Source organism: Corvus moneduloides, chromosome 19, assembly GCF_009650955.1.
Source record: "Corvus moneduloides isolate bCorMon1 chromosome 19, bCorMon1.pri, whole genome shotgun sequence".
Lineage (NCBI taxonomy): Eukaryota > Metazoa > Chordata > Aves > Passeriformes > Corvidae > Corvus > Corvus moneduloides.
The window spans coordinates 6,921,446-6,939,146 of record NC_045494.1 but is presented as its reverse complement, the minus strand read 5'-3'; the positions used below and the strand labels follow the sequence as shown (position 1 = coordinate 6,939,146).

Sequence of the window (17,701 nt, the reverse complement as noted above, 5' to 3'; positions counted from 1 at the left end):
GAGCAGCACCAGGACTACACGGAGCTGCCCGTGACTGGCTGGCAGGCTGTCCCAGGGAGATGCCAGCCCTCAGCCCCTCTTCCCAGCCGGTTTGGCATCGCCTTCCTCCATGAACATCTCAGGAAGCTGCTCTAGAGCTCCTTTCTTTTTTTTTTTTTTTTTTTTTCTCCTTTTTTATTATTTACCGATTAAAACGCAGTTGTTGGGGGTTGCTGGCAGCCACCGAGCAGCCGGGGCCGGTAACAGCGAGGGGACGATGGCAGGGACTGCCCCGGGACACCCAACCCTGCCGCAGGGACGGCTGCAAAGCCCCGAGGAGGTCCAGAAGGGCCCGGCCACGCGTGGTCCAGGCTCAAAAGCATTGGCAGTATCTGGCTGTCCATCCATCTGTCTGGGGTTAAATCCAGCCAGTCCCCCATCCCCCAGCCTGGCTGCCATCACACACTGGTGCCGGCGCTTTAATTCCTTTTACTTATTTATCATCGCAATTGTCTCTTAATTGTTTTGGCAGCCCCTCCAAGCCTCCTGGCGAGGGTGGGAGGTGCTGGTGTATAAATAAAGGCCATAAATAAATAAATCCGGTGGAAGAGGAGGGTATTCATCCAGGTTGCCCCAGGTGATGGCACCCATTCACCTGGGGCAGCTCTTCCCAGTTGAATGCCCCAGATGCCTCGTCGGGTGACACGCTGGTCCCCGGGAAGCTCCAGTGTGGCCTTGGGAACTTTCCCTCAAATTGCGGCTCTCTGGCTCGAGGAAGCCAGCACACACAGCTGCAGTCAAACCTCAGCTGGGGTTGGGGCTGTAACAGCAAAGGGGAGCAGAAAAGGGAAAAAAGTATCCAAAATCCCCAACCCACGTTTTGAATTAATTAGTGATGTCCCTGGTGACTCAGCAGAAGCCAAATGGATCTGCTTCATGTTTTATTGAAGGACTTCGCTGTGGAAGGCTGAGGACAGCGAGGAACAGGGCAAATGGGGTGCAGGGGGTGCTCGCAGGGGAGGTGGCCTCAGGATTGGGTGTCAGCACCCGGTGTAAGGCCAGGGCTATTCAGGGTGCCCCATGTGAATGCCCACGTCCCTGGCCATCATGGTGGCATTTGCATAATCATCTTTACATGCTAATTGGGATGGAAAAGCACAGTTTTTCTCCCATTCCTGGTGCCAGGTGCTGGGCACTGGTGGGAAAGGAGGTGTTTGGGGCATGACCAGCCCAGAGCCGGTGGGATCTGTGACCCCCAAGGACCAAGGAAGGGCCGAGCTGCTCCTGCAGCATTTCCCTGCTCCTGGGTGCACAAGGAACAAAGCTTCAGGGAAGCAGTAGTCTGGAAGCACCGTGTAGCAAAGCTTTCCAAAGAGGGGCTGGGTAATTTAGTGTTTAACAGACGTTGAGGGATATTATTTCTTTTTGGTGAAATTGTCTAATCAATCACTTTTTAATTCAGCCTGCTCTGGCACCCGGGACACCCCAGGAGGCTGTGAGCTGCTGTGCAGAGAGAAATATGGCTGGATCACTGCTGGGCACCCACCTCTGGGGCTCAGCCCCACTGCGGGGGGTGGGCAGTGTCCCCCCAAACCCACCCCCTGCCTCTGCCAGCTCTGACATCTCCATGGCAGGTCCTATTTTCACTGCCCCATTGCTCAGCATCATAAGATCCATCCTGATGAGGAGAGGGGGAATGAAGCAGATCAGCACAGGTCAGCCACTGAGAAGGGGTTCCAATGGCAAGGAGATGCTGGTGCTGCTATGGGAGATGGTAACTCAGGTTAAGGCAGAGGGAACTGGTTAAATCACAATCCAGGACAGATATGGGGCCAGGAAGGTGCTGGGGACAGCTGCCATGCCTGTGCCTGAGGATGCCTGAGGGAGCAGCAGGTGCAGCCACCTCCTGGTTACTGCCTCCTGCCAGGCCAAAGCCATGGCACAAAACCTTCCCCAGCTGAGACCCTGCAGCAGGTGCCCTTCCCTGAGCCACTGACAGCTCCTGGGCTGCCCAAATCCATCCAGGAAAAAGGCTGGTGAGCACTTTCCCTAAACCTTCAAACAGCTGAATCCCCTCAGGGACACGCAGCTCCGTGGTGGTGGTCAAGCTTTGCCTAAAGCTTCTTCTCAGGTTCAAAGTTTTTCTTTCCCTGGCCATTGCTATTCCAAGCACTGCAATAGACTGAATTCCTCCCCGATGCCAGTTTGGCCTCAGATTTACAGCCCAAGCCCCAAAATCCGCCACTGCTTGTGAGGTCCTTCGAGAGAATCACAGCAGAAAGTGTTTATTTCCATCATAAAGATCTGCTTTAATATTTTAACATAAATCAAGCTGCGCTTTATGGTGATAATAAATTTGCTAGCAGAAACTGCCTTTGCAGCCTGAGGCAGCAGAGCAATTCAATTTGTTTGGCTTTAAGTGTAAAGAGCCATAATTGAGAAGGGGAAAGTACAGATGTTTTAATTGAGTTTGCAGCTAGCACCCAGAGTTGCAGGAGGCTAATAGAGAAGAGGTGAGGGTCTCCATTAGCCTCTCCACTTGCCATTTCTCCTTGGCCTGCACCCCCATCCGTCACGGCCATCCCCTCCAGGAATAGCTGCTCTGTGCCTAAGCACGAGGAAGAAAGAGATGGAAAAAGAAGTCAGACTAAACCAGATGTATAATGTGCATTTTATTGGTTTTAATCCCATTTTTGTAAAACTAATTACAGTCAGGACAAAGCATCACGTGTGAATCTGTAATAATGAAACGTTAGTGCTGATAATGGCCAAATAAAAATAGACTTATTCGTGATGAGCGAGAGGAGAGAGCTCATGCCCTGCACCATGGGGTCACCCAGCATCCCCTCAGCCAGTGCTGGCTGCACTGAACCATCCCCTTCCTGCTTTCTCCAGTAATTTTTAAGGCATTGCTATGTCATGTTTTATATGAAAAATGTTCTCTTCCATAGAGCTTCTTACTGTTAATCACCCCAATTCCAATTCCCAATTTGTTTTGCTGCTGTGCAAGGACAGCAGGTGTCTAGGAATTCACGGTTTTTTATCTGAGAAGCACTCGTGCTCCTTGGGGAGCAAAGCCCTTCCCAGTAAGGAACCACGGCAAAGGCTGGGGCTGGAACACAAGCCCTCAGCATGCCACTGCATCCAAAACCTGGATTCCAGCAGCTCTTGGAGGTGCAGCCCCTCAGAAGTCACTGTCACACACTGTGTTGAGGGGGAGAGGGGGACACATGGGCCAGGGAAGAGAAGGCACATCTTTAAATGTCAGAGATGGCAGGAAAGAGGGTGCCAGGCTGGGCCCCCTCCCTTCCCCCTCAGTGGGGCAACCCTGAGAAGGGGAGGGTGAGAGGAGATGAAACAACAGAGAACAGCCCCGTTCCCTGGCTGCAATGAAACGTGAAGGCAATAGACTGAAATGGGCATGTGGAGGGCAGGGGCTGAGCCAAGAACCTTGCAAAGCATGGGCAGCCCAGGGCAGACAGCCCTCAGCCTCTCCATGAACCCACACCTGCACACTCGTGCAGAGGAACAGCCCCCTCAGCCTCTCCAGCTTCCAAAGGCTCATTTCATCAGCATTCAATTCCTCCCTCCAGCTCTGCCCAGCTCCCAGCTGCCACGCAGGTGGCTCCCAGCTCAGCTGCCCCATGGACCTGCCCCCCAAACTACTGCTGCCTAAACAAGACACCAGCACCAGCTACCTGTAAAACCCCTTCTTAATTTGGTACTGAAGATACCACATCAGCTTTGCAGGAGCACTTGGGGATGTTTAAACTCACTAGCAGGGGCTGTCAATGCCTGTTTGGGATCAAGCTGGAGAGAAGATGAACAGTCCCTCCAGATCCTCTCCAGGCAGCTCGGCAAGGACACAGTGGCGGTGCTCAGGCTTGAGAGGTGCAGGGTTTTGCTTTAAAAGCCATGAAGTGGTTTTATACAGCTCCAGGTACTTGCATATTCCCCCAGGAGGAGCACTTCAGGTCATATGGAAACCAGAAAGTCCTACTTGAAAACAGAGCTTGATTAAAAAGAGCTGCAGTTCAAAGCTTGCTTTAGTGAGCAATGACATTTAATACTGCAGCAAGTGCAGAGGGCAGGAGGATCTGACATGCACCTGGCTTTGAACCTGCTTTGATAACAGGGGGGTTAAAATAGTTCAGGTGAAAACTTTTAGAGTTCTTCCTTCTGTCAGGAAACCCTGGATGATCTGTGCCCAAGGGCTTCTGAACACAGGACCCGAAGACAGAGTGTGGTGTTACAGTGACCACACTCATCCTAAAAGCAGACTCACCTAGAGCTGCCTAAGGTAGGAGCAGCCCAATTCTGAGAGCAGCAGAGCAGGAGCAGCCCAAAGCCCACCCTGACCCTGTGCAGAAAGACAAGAGGGGGAATTCAAGCCCAGTTCCAGCAGGGTTTCAGGTTTTGCTCCCTTGTTTCGGGAGCTCTGCTGCTGCAGGCAGGGCTGAGCCAGGGCACAGCGCTTCCTCCTGGCACCGGCTCATTCCCCTGAGTTAACACCCACCTCGTTTCAAGGCTAATTACCCAGCGCGGGAGCCGGGAACGCATCAGTGTGCACAGCCGGAGCCTCCCGCGTGTCAGGACTGGGTAATTAGCACCTCCCCAGCCCACACCGATCCCGGCCGCTGGAGTCAGGGTCTGGCTGCTTGTACCAGCCCCGGGCAAAGCTGAGAAAGGGAGAAGGGCTCTGCCGGTGGAAAGCTCAGAGTCGCAAACTGGTGCTGAGGGAAGCAAGGCTGATTTCCTTTCCAGTGGAAAGAGCTGTACCCTGCATGCAGAGGGGCACTGCTCTGCCCAAATGGGCTGCCACAGCACTGGAGAACAGGATGGAAGTGTGAATGTAAACTCCCAGGCTGGAGAAATCCAGCTCTAAGCAAAAGATCCCCAATCCCAGGCAATGTGCATAAACATGATAATGCTTCTACAAAAAGAAAGTGTAACAGCACAAAATTATTTCCTTCTGAATTAGGTCTATTTCCACCCTTATGTTTTCCTTCAGCTGGCACAGAAGGTTGGTCTGAAGGAGTCTCAGCAGAAAGAAGAGACTCAGTTCTCCCAAACTCCTGCTGGATTCTGCACAGCACATTCCTGCCTTTGGGAGAAGGGACATTTAGTGATGCAGCCAAGGCTGTCTCCTGTGTGCTGAGACCAGCAGCACACAGAGAGCCAGGGAGGGACAGACAGAGAATGTGCTGCTCTGACAGAGCCAAAGGCAGGAATGGCTGGACACTGTTTAATGGTGCAGGCTGCCGAGGGCTCAGCCCCAGGGCTTCGTCTGAGAACCAGAACTGTAACAAGGCTGAGTCCACTCCATCCACACCCAAAGTGGAGTGAAGAAAAGTCTGTGTCACCAAGCCAACGGCCTGGAAACTTCCCTTCACACTGCCTCTCCCTCTCACTGCACAGTTCCAGAGGAGGAGCTGAAATGCTGGAGTCTCTGGAGCTCCAGAGGGAGTGTGCTGCTACCCCTCATCAGAGCTTTGACTCACTCAGGACAATGTTCGCAGTTACAAACACGAAGCAAGAGAAGCCCCAAATGAGCACAAACACAATCCAGAAGGTGTGCCGGAAAGGGGAGAGGTGCTTGTTCACGGTCCCGCTGCCAAAGACCAGCTGAGTGTCTTTCCGACTGCAGTACGCAAGGAAAGCTGGGATGAGATACTGGATCCCATTCCCGGCATAGGCTCCCGTGATCCCCACCAAGGACTCCAGATCGTGAGTGCAGAAAGCCACCAGCACTGGGGGAATCAGCGTGATGGCAGGAAAGACAATCCTATCCACCACCCACGGGTAGGTGCCCCCTTCTCTGTGGAAAAGGGTCTTCCAGTTGTTGCGCAGGGTCACTGCAATGATGGGGAAGTTGGTGCTGATGGTGAAGACCGGGAAGAGGCCCAGGAAGTAGCGAATGAAGGCCACGCTGATGATCTCGCAGTTGGTGAAGTTGAGCGTGTACATGTCCATGAGGGTGTCGTTGCGGAAGCAGTAAATGGCAGTGAAGGACAGGAGGCTGTAGAACGCCAGGATCAGGATGTAATCGAGCACCACAAGCTTGTTGATGTGCTTCTTCTTGGAGATGGGAGTGATGAGGGATGGCAGGGAGTGCTGGCACATGAAGGAGTAGACGCACACCCCAAACAGATTGTGGATGCCCGACAGCTGGGCCACGGACGGGTGACCTTCAGCTTGGCCTCTGCCGATGCGGATGAGGGCCAGAATAATCATGAGGATGAAAGCTGGAGAGAGAGAAGGTCTCAGGTCAAGCCCAGGCCCGCACTCCCCATGACCCTCCTCCCATTGCACTGGCAGTCTTGGCACCAACTCTCTCCTGCTATGCAAGAGCATCTCCTTATCTCTTTGATGTACCACCTTATCTGAGGGTGCTACATCAAAGGCGAGGTGCACAGGAATTAATCGTGATTTGCTGTCAGTGCCAGTCAGCAGATAAGGGAATTGGGCTCAGGCATCTCCCTCCAGTCTCCTTCCCACAGGGACTCACCCTCCCACCCCCAAAAGCACAGGGCTGCCCTGAGCCCTTTGGAGGCAGAAGGCTGACATGGCTGGTGAACCCTAAGCCCTCAAGGGTTTTGGTCCATGGATGCTTCTGCCACACACACACACGGGTTAAATATCACCTTTTAAAAAAGCCTTAGAGATGTCTGAGCTCTGACTTGGCTCCAGTCAACCCCAGTAATATTCCTACACATTTCCAACCGGACTAATGTTTTCAAGACCTCCCCTACGCGCACAGGAGCAGCAGCTACTACCATGCTTTCCTGTCCCTGGGATCTGTCAAGCATGATAGAGCAAGAGCTAGCCAGGCATTTCCTGGGCAGGAGGAACAGGCTTTCTGTGGCGAATCCCAGGGTGGAGAAGCCAGTCTGGAAGGGACTAAAGCAGCACTGAAGGACTGCTATTAAAATTCATCGTTTCTAGACACAAAGTCTGCTCGTCTACCCTTCAGTTATGTCAGGAAAAAGCCTAACAACATTTTACAAAGCTTATTACAAATAACAACATGCCAGGGACAAAATGAATTGAGAAGATTGGGCTAATGCCCTTATTACTCTGAGGGTGGAAATTTGAGCCAGAGCAGTTACTGTGAGACTCATTCCCAGCACGGCATATAAAACCAGCAGAAAACTAATTCTGGTGTCACAAAAATTGCATCAACCTGGGAAAGATGATCATCAGCTGCTGGAGTTAACAAGCGACAGGGAGAAAAGGACCTGCCTGGCAGGGCAGCAAGCAGTGAGATTTACAGTCTGGCACTGCAATGGGTGGGCCACTGTGGCTTGCACAGAGCTGTCCTTGCACCAGCCTGAGGCACAGGAACAGAGCCGTGAATTATCAGGTAATGAAAAAAATCAACAAAATGCTGAGACAACTACTACAGACAACTTTGAATGCCATTAATATAAATCCAGAGGAATTAAACAGAGCAGTGCACAGTTCAAATCCATAGGAGGCTGGCACCAGTGCTAGGAGCTGGGCAGGCTCACTTTGGGGTGACAAGATTATGGGCCTGCTCTGTGCCCAGTCCTGCTCCCCACAACAGGCAGCTGGAGATGGGAACCCCTGCCAGGGATGCGACTGGGGAAGACAGTTGCAGACCAGTTAGTGAATGCTGCCTCTCTTGTGCCCGGCAAGATCAGATTAACCTCACTGAACGTTGCCTCCCACACAACCCCAGCACTCTCCAAAACCCTCTCTCAGAAATTCACGTTCTCCTGCAGCAAACACCAGCTCCATGCTGAACCCTTCCCAAGCCACATGCTGCATTTCATCCTGTGCTGCCTCAGGAAACCTCTCCCTTCCAACTGTTTTCCAGTGACAAGGCACGTCTACCAGCCCTCCCCAAACACTGGACTGAAGGCAGCAGAGCCATTCCTTCACGGTACCACAAGGCCAGGTCGTTTCGGGAGTGCTAGGTTCTACTTCCTCCCCCAAGGGCAGTCACAGAGAGTTATGGAAGGCAACAGCTCATTGCTCTGGAGGTGTGCAATTCCCCTTGCCTTCACTCAAGCCCAGCAAGTGAGGGGCACTGCGAACATGGGTACAGTTGTTGTGCCTCCCCCACTGCTCCCCAGAGGGGTGATGCTTGCCAGCCGTATCTGCTCAGCAAGAGAGCCAGAGAGAGCTGTGTTCCAGGTGATGTGACATGGCTGCACTCCCTGGGGCTGCACATGCTACAAGGAAGAGGAGAAGATGCCCTGAGTAATAAAACAAAGCAGGTTGGGCAGCTCTGGAAATGTGCTGAGACTGTTCCTTTCCTGCTTGCCTGGGAGAGGTAGTCAGGCTCTGCAGCCCCATCCTGAGCTGGTCCCGTATCTGAGCTAGACGTGACTCAGAAGTCTCACACCTCTTCCCCTGCACACTAGACAGTGAATCTCCTCAGGCTCTGCTCAACACAGTAATGAGTGACCTATTTCCATCCCCCAAACTCACTCTTACCATTGGCTCAAAGCCCCACTTTCTGCACCAGTGCCAACAGGACCAGTTCAGGGGCACTTTCAGGCAGGCACCCCATCCTTGAAGTGTCTCCCACAGGCTCTCCTCTGCCCCAACACGTGCTTTTTTGGCAGGGAACACTGAAGGAACAGAGTTCTTGTGGATTCCCTAAATGATGGATGGTCTTTGGCTTAAGCAACTAGAATTTAATACATTTGTTTTTCATTAAATGTGCGTTTCAGAAATTTATTAAAATTACAAGGAGTGAGGATCCAATACTAAGATCCAAACTAGTTTTGCTTCCAACAAGATAAGCTCTGCTTCCCCTGCCTGAGCACTGGTGCTCTGCAGATGCAAGATCCTTGAGAGAAATGGTGCTGGGTAAACTGGACACCTCCCTTGCACAGTTCCAGCCTCAGAGAGGACAACAAAAGCCCTGCCCCACGGTTGTTTTCTCTCACTCCCTGTGGCAGAAGAGTTTCTCACTCCTGGAACTGGAGAGCTAAAACACTTGCATGTCAAATTTATCTCTCTGTCCCTGAGAGGAGGCAAACCCAAAAATGAAACTCTGAAACCTAGATATGATCTGGATGATAAGTCAAAATGAAAAGAAGATGACAGGCTGACTGACAGGCAGCTTTGAGCAGAAAAGAGGCAGCACAGGATCCTCAGGCACACACGAAGATCCCACTCACATCCCCTACCCGGGACAGCAGGCTGAAGGCAGAGTCACATGACACTATTTCATGTCACCTATTGTTGTCACATCAGCTGTCCAACAGCGTTCCTTCACCACAAGGATCCTGGTGAAGTAAGACATGGATTCACAGAAACCCCTTGATGTGTTCCTCTCCACACAGAACAGAGGACAAGCAACGTGTTCCAGGGATGAAACACCTTCAGACTATGATCAACAGCACCTGGAGCCACAAAGCAAGGTCAACAGTGATGGCACCAAGGATTGTTAGTTGGTTACATGAAAAATTTGCTTTGAGCCTTGTTTTATATAAATGCTTAAAAAGCAATCAAGGGTTTTGCTTGTCCTGATTTTTCCACAATGTTAAACCCACTCCAAGCCCCCACACCACAAGCTTGGCAGTCAGCAAGGCACAGAGGCCACTTCTTGTCTCATCTTGTCTCCTCTAGGTGTTCGAGCATCATTTTTAGTGAAGGATATGAGTGAGCCTGAGGAAAAAAATAAAGAAGGGCTACACCATAAAGGAAAACTTGTGATGAATCTCATCCCAACCATCCAACTGCCTCTCCTACAGACTTTCTTTGTTCCCCTCACTATTTGAGGAACAAATGCTCTTCTCAGATAAAGCAGACCCTGCAGTCAGCTACTGCTGCCTCTCCTGCTTGACTCAGGAGATGTTGATTCAGAGACAGGGCAGTTCTGCTCTGGTTCTTGCAGGTGAAGTAAAGATGAATACGGATGAGCAGACATCCAAAGTAGTACAGTTTGGGAAATATGGGAGTCTGAGGATATTAAGAAATACATTTTTGTGCATTTTGATAGAAACATAACAGAGCTGCAGAGAAGCAGTGGAGATAATTTAGCCATTCTGAGTTTAAGGATCATTTTACAAAGGCAGAGAAAACACCTCTGTAAATGAAAAATGGTGTTTGTACATGAGCTTCATCTCTCTGCAGAAAGGCTATTGCAGAGAAGAAAATAAGTCCAAGCTTCAAACACATTTTTTCCCTGTCATGGTAGGTTCCTGCAAGAACTGATGCTCAGAACAAGCTTCTGGCTTAAGCCCCCCCTTGCATCCCTGCAAGACATGGTACTTGTGAGATGTTCACATCTTCTCCAGCCCTGTCCCTACTCCCATTCCTCCTTCTACAAGGAAAGCCTGGAGAGAACATCACCACACCTGCCTGCCATCCCTTCCAGGGACCCAGAGAGGCAGTGGTGTGCAGCCACCCCACGCCTGGCTGCTCCCCTACCCCCCAGCCATTTGTCTGAGCTGCTGCCATGACACGTTTGTGGCAGGGCCATCCGTCACTGCCGGCTGATGGTGTGACAGAGCTTTCCTGTCCAAGCAGAGAATCAATATGCCAGGAAATAATGATAACGGATCACCCTATCCCAATGCACGCCGCTTGCTTCCCTTTTCATACATTAAGCAGCATGATGGATTCCAAGAGGAAGATGTTTTCAGGAGCTTCCTAAACCCAGTCTCTTTAGAAAGGGGAAGATTTCTCCCCACCTCAATCCCCTATCAAGTCAAAACACAGCAGGCCACTCTTAAACAGAGGAACAGATCTCATTTAATTTAACATTAGGCAGCTCTTTCATAGAAAGGGCATAAAAATAGGAGCATCTGCTCTGTACACACTGAACAGCCCAGGAGCACATCGAGACAGTCCTACCTTCTGCATCCCCACCTGACACTTGTGCTGTCTACTTCCCTGCTGATGTCTTTCTAGGATGTTGGTGCCCCTTCTCAGAGCCAGCTGCCTTCCAGCAGTGATGTGGGCAAGCTGAAGAGCCCACTGCAGCTCTGGAACCACCAGGCATTCTGGATCCTGTGGCATTTGAAGTATTAAAGCACAGCTGGAGTTCAACATGCTGGCAGAACAAAGTATCTGAAATTAAGACATTGATTTTTAAATTTAAAACTCATTTAGCCAGTTTCTTTTGCAGAAGCTATATCCTGCCATTTGTTCATGATCTCCGGTTCTCCATAAATTCCAGAGCAGCAACTGATTAATTTCTCCAACCTTAGAGGGGGTTTCTGTATGAATTGACAGTAAAGAGGTAACATGAAAACCAGGTTTGCTTCATCAGATGTGGGAGCTGCAGTAGTTAAGGATCGGATTTGACAATGACAGAGCCTAAAACACCATCTCTAGGAAGATGAAGGATTTATGAGTGCAGAGATTGTGGGGAAGCAAGATGGATATATTCATAGAAGACAGCAATTCTCTGGAGAGAGACATCACAAGGAAAAGAGGAGGGAAATTACTTCCCAGAAGAAAGGTATGAGCAAAAGTTGTGGAACATCACTGTGGCTCCTTCCTCTAATGGAGAGCAGGGACTTGCAGGGACAGTGTTACCCTTCCTGCCCCAAAGCCTAAGGCAGAATCCACATGGCAGGGGACTGTTGCTCATACACAGAAATGTGACACAGCTTACCAAGAAGGCAAGAAAAAGCACCTCCACTCCCCCAGGCCTGGCTTGTACCTGCTGCCTTGGGCCAGGTGGAGCCCCTTTCCTTCACAAAGGGAAATTCCATTTAAAAAGTACTACCAGGACTTTTTGGCTGTCAAAAGCAGTTCAGTGGAGCTTCTTTGCTCTAAGGGCATAATTTCCCTGCTTTTCTTCATCAGGCTTGCAATACCATAACCAACATTTACAAGTAGCTTCCCCTATTGTGGTAACAACTCCTGCCATGAAACCAGTGTAGCTGCCTCATCTCAGCCCACATCAGCTGGTCCCATAGACATCTGCACACCAGTAACAGTTCACAGGGAGAAAAATGGCTCTGCACTTGGGCATTTATCACAGATGCTTTTTCTCAACACATGGGAAGGAAAGAGCAGCCAGCAAGGCTTGTTTGCTTCTGGTGGAAAATTACCCGTGTAGTTTATGGTCCCCTCTCTGCCGGTCACCTTTGGCACAAGAACCATAAAGCCTCTGCAACCAGGACTCTGCTCTCAGCTCTGCTGCTGGCTTGGCCTATTAGCTCTGACAGTCACTTCTCTGTCCATGTCAGAATTTACTCTTCTGAGAGAAGGGAATAATACACACTTCAGTGTCGCTGTGAGCCCAAACTATGGCTGTGCATGCTTTGGAAAGCACTAGTTGCAGAGCACCCATGTCCCCTGAAATCCAGGTGCTCTGCAGACTTAGCCACATCTTGCCCATCCTGCCTTGGGCCCTACACAGCAAAGTTTTTTATCATCTTGTTCAACCAACATCCACTCTGAACAGAGAGCAACTTTTCATGCCACAGCCCCATTCTGAAAACCTGCCTGGGCACAGTCATCCAGACCCTTCTGCAGGGTTGAACATGTCCTTACATTTCCAGCTCCCCTTCTTCAGCTCTCAGACTCATCAGTGTCTCCTGCTGCCTGAATAAAGTGCTCTTTTCAGGAGCATCATCTCCTCAGGCAGGATCTCAGTGGTCCCGTCCAGCACTGCAAATCACTCTCCATCTGCATCTGAAGCTCCCAAGGCTCTTTCCCTCACACAGGCACTGCTTCACCCCACTGCCCCCCATAAACAGTACTGAAATGAGCTCCTCAGTCGACAATTCCAAAAGCAGGCATGACAGAAGCACAGCATTTTAACTAACTCTTCATAAATATATTCACTTCTCTTAGTGAATTATTTACCCTGGGCTCTGGCAGCAGCTTCATCTGCTCCAAAAGAGATATAAGAACACGAAGTAACTTTGTTGAAGCAGCTTGTCAGAACGAACATGCAACAGTGTCCTGATTTACAGTCCAATCCCCTCAGCCTCCTGTATGCCCTGCAGTGTGAAAGGAGAGGGGCAGAGATCACAATGATCCCTCCTTAAGCTATTTGCAGAAAGCTCCATTTCTGATGTGAAAAGAGACCACCCACCTTGAGGACTGTGGGCATTGGCAGAATAATTTCTCGGCAGGAGACTGGAAATGCAGGACTTCAGATAACTGTCACTCCCTCCTAAATCAGCCTCCTCTGTAATTCTTAGTCTCAGCAGTGGAAGGGATGTAGCACAGTGACTCCAGGTTTCTGCACCAAATCAACTCCAGCACAGATAGTTCTGCTGCTAAGGATGGCAGTGACAGTTACCTGAGACTGCTCACAAGGTGAGATGGTCTGAGAACAGTTCTCTGCAGAGCAGTGCTGTAAAGAGCAGGGCTCTGGTGGAAAGAGCAGAACTACCAGAGAAAGCAGCAGATACAGAAAGTCAGCCCCACTGTCACGCTCTGCAGAGCCCTTTCCTAGTTTCTTCCCCAGAAGCCTTCTACCAAGTATCCTGGAAGGGGACGGGATGGGAAAAAAAAGGGTTTAACACAGACTTCCTGGCAATTCTTGTCTGCTTTCCCTCCATCTTACTGGCCAGGGGAAAGAGCTAGAGGAGAGATTTTATTCCTGGGCATGTAATTGTGAGATCATTGTTTGGGCAGGGTTGGGAAGGCTTTGTCTCAAGGGCTGCATTTACTTGAATAGATGTGGTGTGATCCAACAGGGAGAGAGAACTGAGCCTGTTCAACCAAACCCAGAAGTTTATTACTCTATAAACCATCTCTTCATTAAAATACAATACTTTCTAATAACTACAATACAGCATCACAAGCAGCACTCAGAGCACGGGCCCCACATGGGAGCTGTCTGGGAACATTTGGCAGAGACAATTTAATAACAGCAGTGATAATCACTCTACCAATGTCTTTAAAGCCAGCAGTCCTCACCTATAGAGCTCCACATCTCAGGCTGCAACAGGCTGCAATTAATCGGGTTAGCTGCTTAATACACAATAGCCCAATGTTTGATGCTGAGCTCCACCAAGCTCTGTCCTTTTGTTATCTTTCCTAATCCATATCCTAACCCATGATGCTGCTAGACAGTTATTATCCAATATTATCCAATAATAAAGAGGTAGGGCTGTGCCCTAGCGAGCTGTGTCCCCTCTGCTTTGAGAGGTGCATGGGACTCGCCTGACTCAGTCCCTCTTGCTGGGCTGTGACCTTCAGCAGCTCTCCCCTAACAGCATCCACTTGATCAGGACTGAAGAAATGAGGGGAAAAAAACCAGCTAGACAATCAAATCTCTTTAGAGAGTAATCCATCGCCACCATAGATTTAAACCCTCCAGGAAAAAAAAAAGTGCCAGAAGTCCAAACAGCAGAATTGAAAATATCAACAGCTCTAATTTATTGATGGCTTAGTTGGTTTAGCCTTCAGCAGGAAGCCCTGCTCCAATAACTTTGTACAAGACCTGGAAAAAGGCTCCAAAACTGGTAAAGGAATTGACCTAATAACAGCTTTACACTTTCCCAAGGCTGAGGTAGAGGGGAGCTGAAAGGAAGGAAGGAATTACACTTTGGGGAAGGACCCTCCTGTCTTGGGGTGATTGACACCTCCCCACCCCATAGGAACAATCTGTACTCACATGGCCCCAGAGCCGGGTGAGCCAACAAGGTTCTAACCACAAATCAAAACAAGGCTTCACTGTAAGCACATCGTCAGGATTTAAACCAAATGATTTTTCATGACTGGCCCTTTCTCCAGGGAAGCACAGCAGGCAGGCTCCCTGTTGAACCCCTTAGGGTGCCTGTGCTCCATCTCCCAAGGCAGCTTTAGGTACCTGCAAAAGGCTGACAAAGCAGTCTGAGGAGCTTCTGCATTGGGAAAGGGATGAGAACTTGGGTAGGCAAAGCCTTACACACCTGCCAGCTCCTGGAGAACAGAGATCTCTAAGCAAGGATAAGGCCAGCAGTTCAAGCACCAACTGCTGCACTGAATTTAACCATTGGCACTCACCCATGGCAAGTGACAGCCAGTTCTGCAGCCAAGCGTGTGAGCTGCTACTCTTCAGAAGACTGGCAACAGCTCGATTCCTCTGGAAGCCCTCTCTGCCACCAGCCCCACTCCACCTGGAGACACAGATCCACCCTCTGTGCTCCTATCAGTCCTGGCAGGGAAGTGCCTTGCCATGCCAGTCTTCTTTCCAGATGAGCTGTCTGTGATCAACAGGCCCAGACAAGAAGAGCCCATCTGTCTGGGCTCTCTAGCAGCACAACACTTGGGCTTGCAAGCTCCTCCTTCAACTTTCTCCTTTCAGAGGCTTCAGAGGTGCTTGTCCTGGCTTAGTCCCTTATCCTGGGAGGATGCCAGATGAAGGGATGAACATCCCTGGAACATCTCCACATTCTTTGAACTGGCCCATTTTTAATTTCCAGCTCAGATCCCAGTGTTTAAGCCTATTTTTCAGAGAGAGAATGATTTTTTTTTTTTATCTGTGAGGTGTGGAAAGAGACTGCTGTAGGCTTTGATAGCCGATGTGCTGCTTGTAATGAGCACAAGGCTACGGAAGAGGCTTGGTGACATTTGATTATCACTTAGATCAGGAGAAAGAGGGAAAGCAACTTTCAAAGGCAAGGCTGACACTGTTACAAACACCAGCAGAAATGACCTTCACACACAGCTAGCTCTCTCTGCTGCCAAGAACCATCCTCTCAGCCGCTATCATTTGAATCACCAGTACACCTGGGGCAGAGCTGCTTTACATCAGCCCCTTCTGCTCTGAAATCCAGGAACTTTCCACCAGGCTGGAGAGAAGGGTGTGTGGTGGGTCCTGTGACAGGCACATTGCAAAGTCTGTACTGACCTCCCAGCTCAGGGAGGCTTGATTTTTTTCAAATCATGATGCAAAGCATGGGTCAGATTCCCATCCACACCATGAGCACAGGTAAGCTCAATCAGCCACTGTCCACATGGGAATGTTTTTTTCCCCAGCACAACAAACAGGCAGGAGGGAAGCTCCAGTGTTGCTCTGCTGCTCAGAGTGCTTTGCAGAACCACCCTCAGCACCACACGGCTAAAACCAGCCCAAGGAAGGTAAAGGAAAGGCACAGTTTATACAGGACAAGGAGTTCACATCTGGCCATTGGCATACAGGCAGGAAAAGTCCAGAAGACCACAAAACACTACCCAAGACTATTCTTTAGGATCTAAGCTCAAAAAGTACCAACCTGTGTTTAACTCACAGCCCTGCTTTTGGAGGAGGGGACAGCAGTGATGTGAGGACATGGGAGAAGCCAGCTTGACAAATCTCAGCAGTACGGGATTGATCCTTACCCCAGGATCTGCAGCAAGAGCTTTTCTCTGCTCCCTGCATCACATGGCTTTTTGATGAATTATCTTTCCCAATAAATCTATCCCTCATTGTACACATATGGAATCCGTTCTTCTAAGTAGCCACTGAGGTGCTGTCAGGGTCATTAACTATCATTATCTGGGGCAGCTGTTCCCCAGCGTGCTGACGCAGGAATCAATCAGGCTAAAGCATGAATTTCCCCTACACTTCTCCAAACACTGCCTTTATCCCTCTCCATCAAGTGATGAAAAAGAGGAACAGTTCTGCCATCGTGCCAAGGTTTAGCAATCCTCATACTGGAAGGAGCTGGCTAAAGGGAAACCAATGGCAGATGAGGCAGGCATCAGGCTGTCACACAGACAGGATGAGGTCTCACTGATGTCTTTACCAGGGAAGAGGAGGCAGGGTGATTGGAATCAGGCCAGTCAGCTGAGCAGAGATCACTCTCATTAAAGAAAAAAAAAACCCGAACGCAAAACTTCCTCATTTCCTTTAGTACCCCTTAATGAGATAACCTCTTTCTCTGAAGAACTGGGGGGCTTTCAAACCTTTCATGTGCTCAGACAACAAAGGAGAAAAACAGGCATTCAGGATTTTCACACCATCCAAAGTCAGGATTTATTAACTCAAACTGCTCAACATCTGAGACTTGAGAGCTTAAAATCCAACTTAATTTTCCTGGGTGTCAACTGCTTAACCCCATCTCAGGAATTCTCTAGAACAGAGGATCTCTATTCCTCTGCAGTGACTGTCAGCCACTTCCAGACAGGATGAATTCACAGAGAAGGGACAATATCCAACTGCAGTCAGGTCAAGAGCATGTGTGTAATGGGAAATAGTTAGAGAAGCAGCTTTTCTTCTTATTTCAGTAATAGATATAAACAGAGCTAATTCTGTGCTTGAATGGTCTGGATTCACACACCAGGAGACTGTTAACCTGCAGAAATGCTAGTCATTAACCTGCAGAAATGCTCTTTATTAACCCTGAGTATCAGTCACTCTGTCTAGGTGACACAAAAATAGACAAACCTGAACATAAACCTTCACAACCCACACACACCTCTCAGCCTTTAAGGGCAGGTACACACACAAGCCAGACGTGAGGCAGCTGCATCTTTGAATGACGAAGGCATTGGGGAAAAAAAAGAGGAGTGATGTCTTACTTCCCTTAAGGGAATGATCTGTCTTCCCAGAAGTTCTTGGCAATATTTTGGAAAGAACTCATAGGAGCAGGACTTCCCAAGGACAACACACATTGGTTTGGGGGTTTCCAATGCAGCACATCCTACCATAAAGGAAGGCCCAGGAAAATAAATGCAAGCAGATGATAAAACTAAGGGTGGAAAGTCTGACAGAAATGCCTTTTGTTTTCAGATCAAAACAAAGATTGTCTAAAGTCTGTTGTGCATATGCTGTGAGAAGGAGAAACTTCCAACTGGTGGGTAT

At 49.6% G+C, this 17,701-nt stretch overlaps 1 protein-coding gene across 3 annotated transcripts in view; it reads right to left on the bottom strand.

Annotated features, from left to right (window-relative positions):
- Positions 1–2,631: 2,631 nt before the first annotated feature.
- TMEM104 (transmembrane protein 104) overlaps positions 2,632–17,701 on the bottom strand; it is a 43,869-nt gene continuing 28,799 nt past the window's right edge. For all 3 annotated transcript variants that reach the window (XM_032129054.1, XM_032129056.1, XM_032129055.1), the window contains exon 10: positions 2,632–6,224. In XM_032129054.1, the coding sequence (XP_031984945.1) occupies positions 5,464–6,224 (761 nt within the window). In that variant the 3' untranslated portion in view covers positions 2,632–5,463. The remainder of the gene's footprint in view (positions 6,225–17,701) is intronic.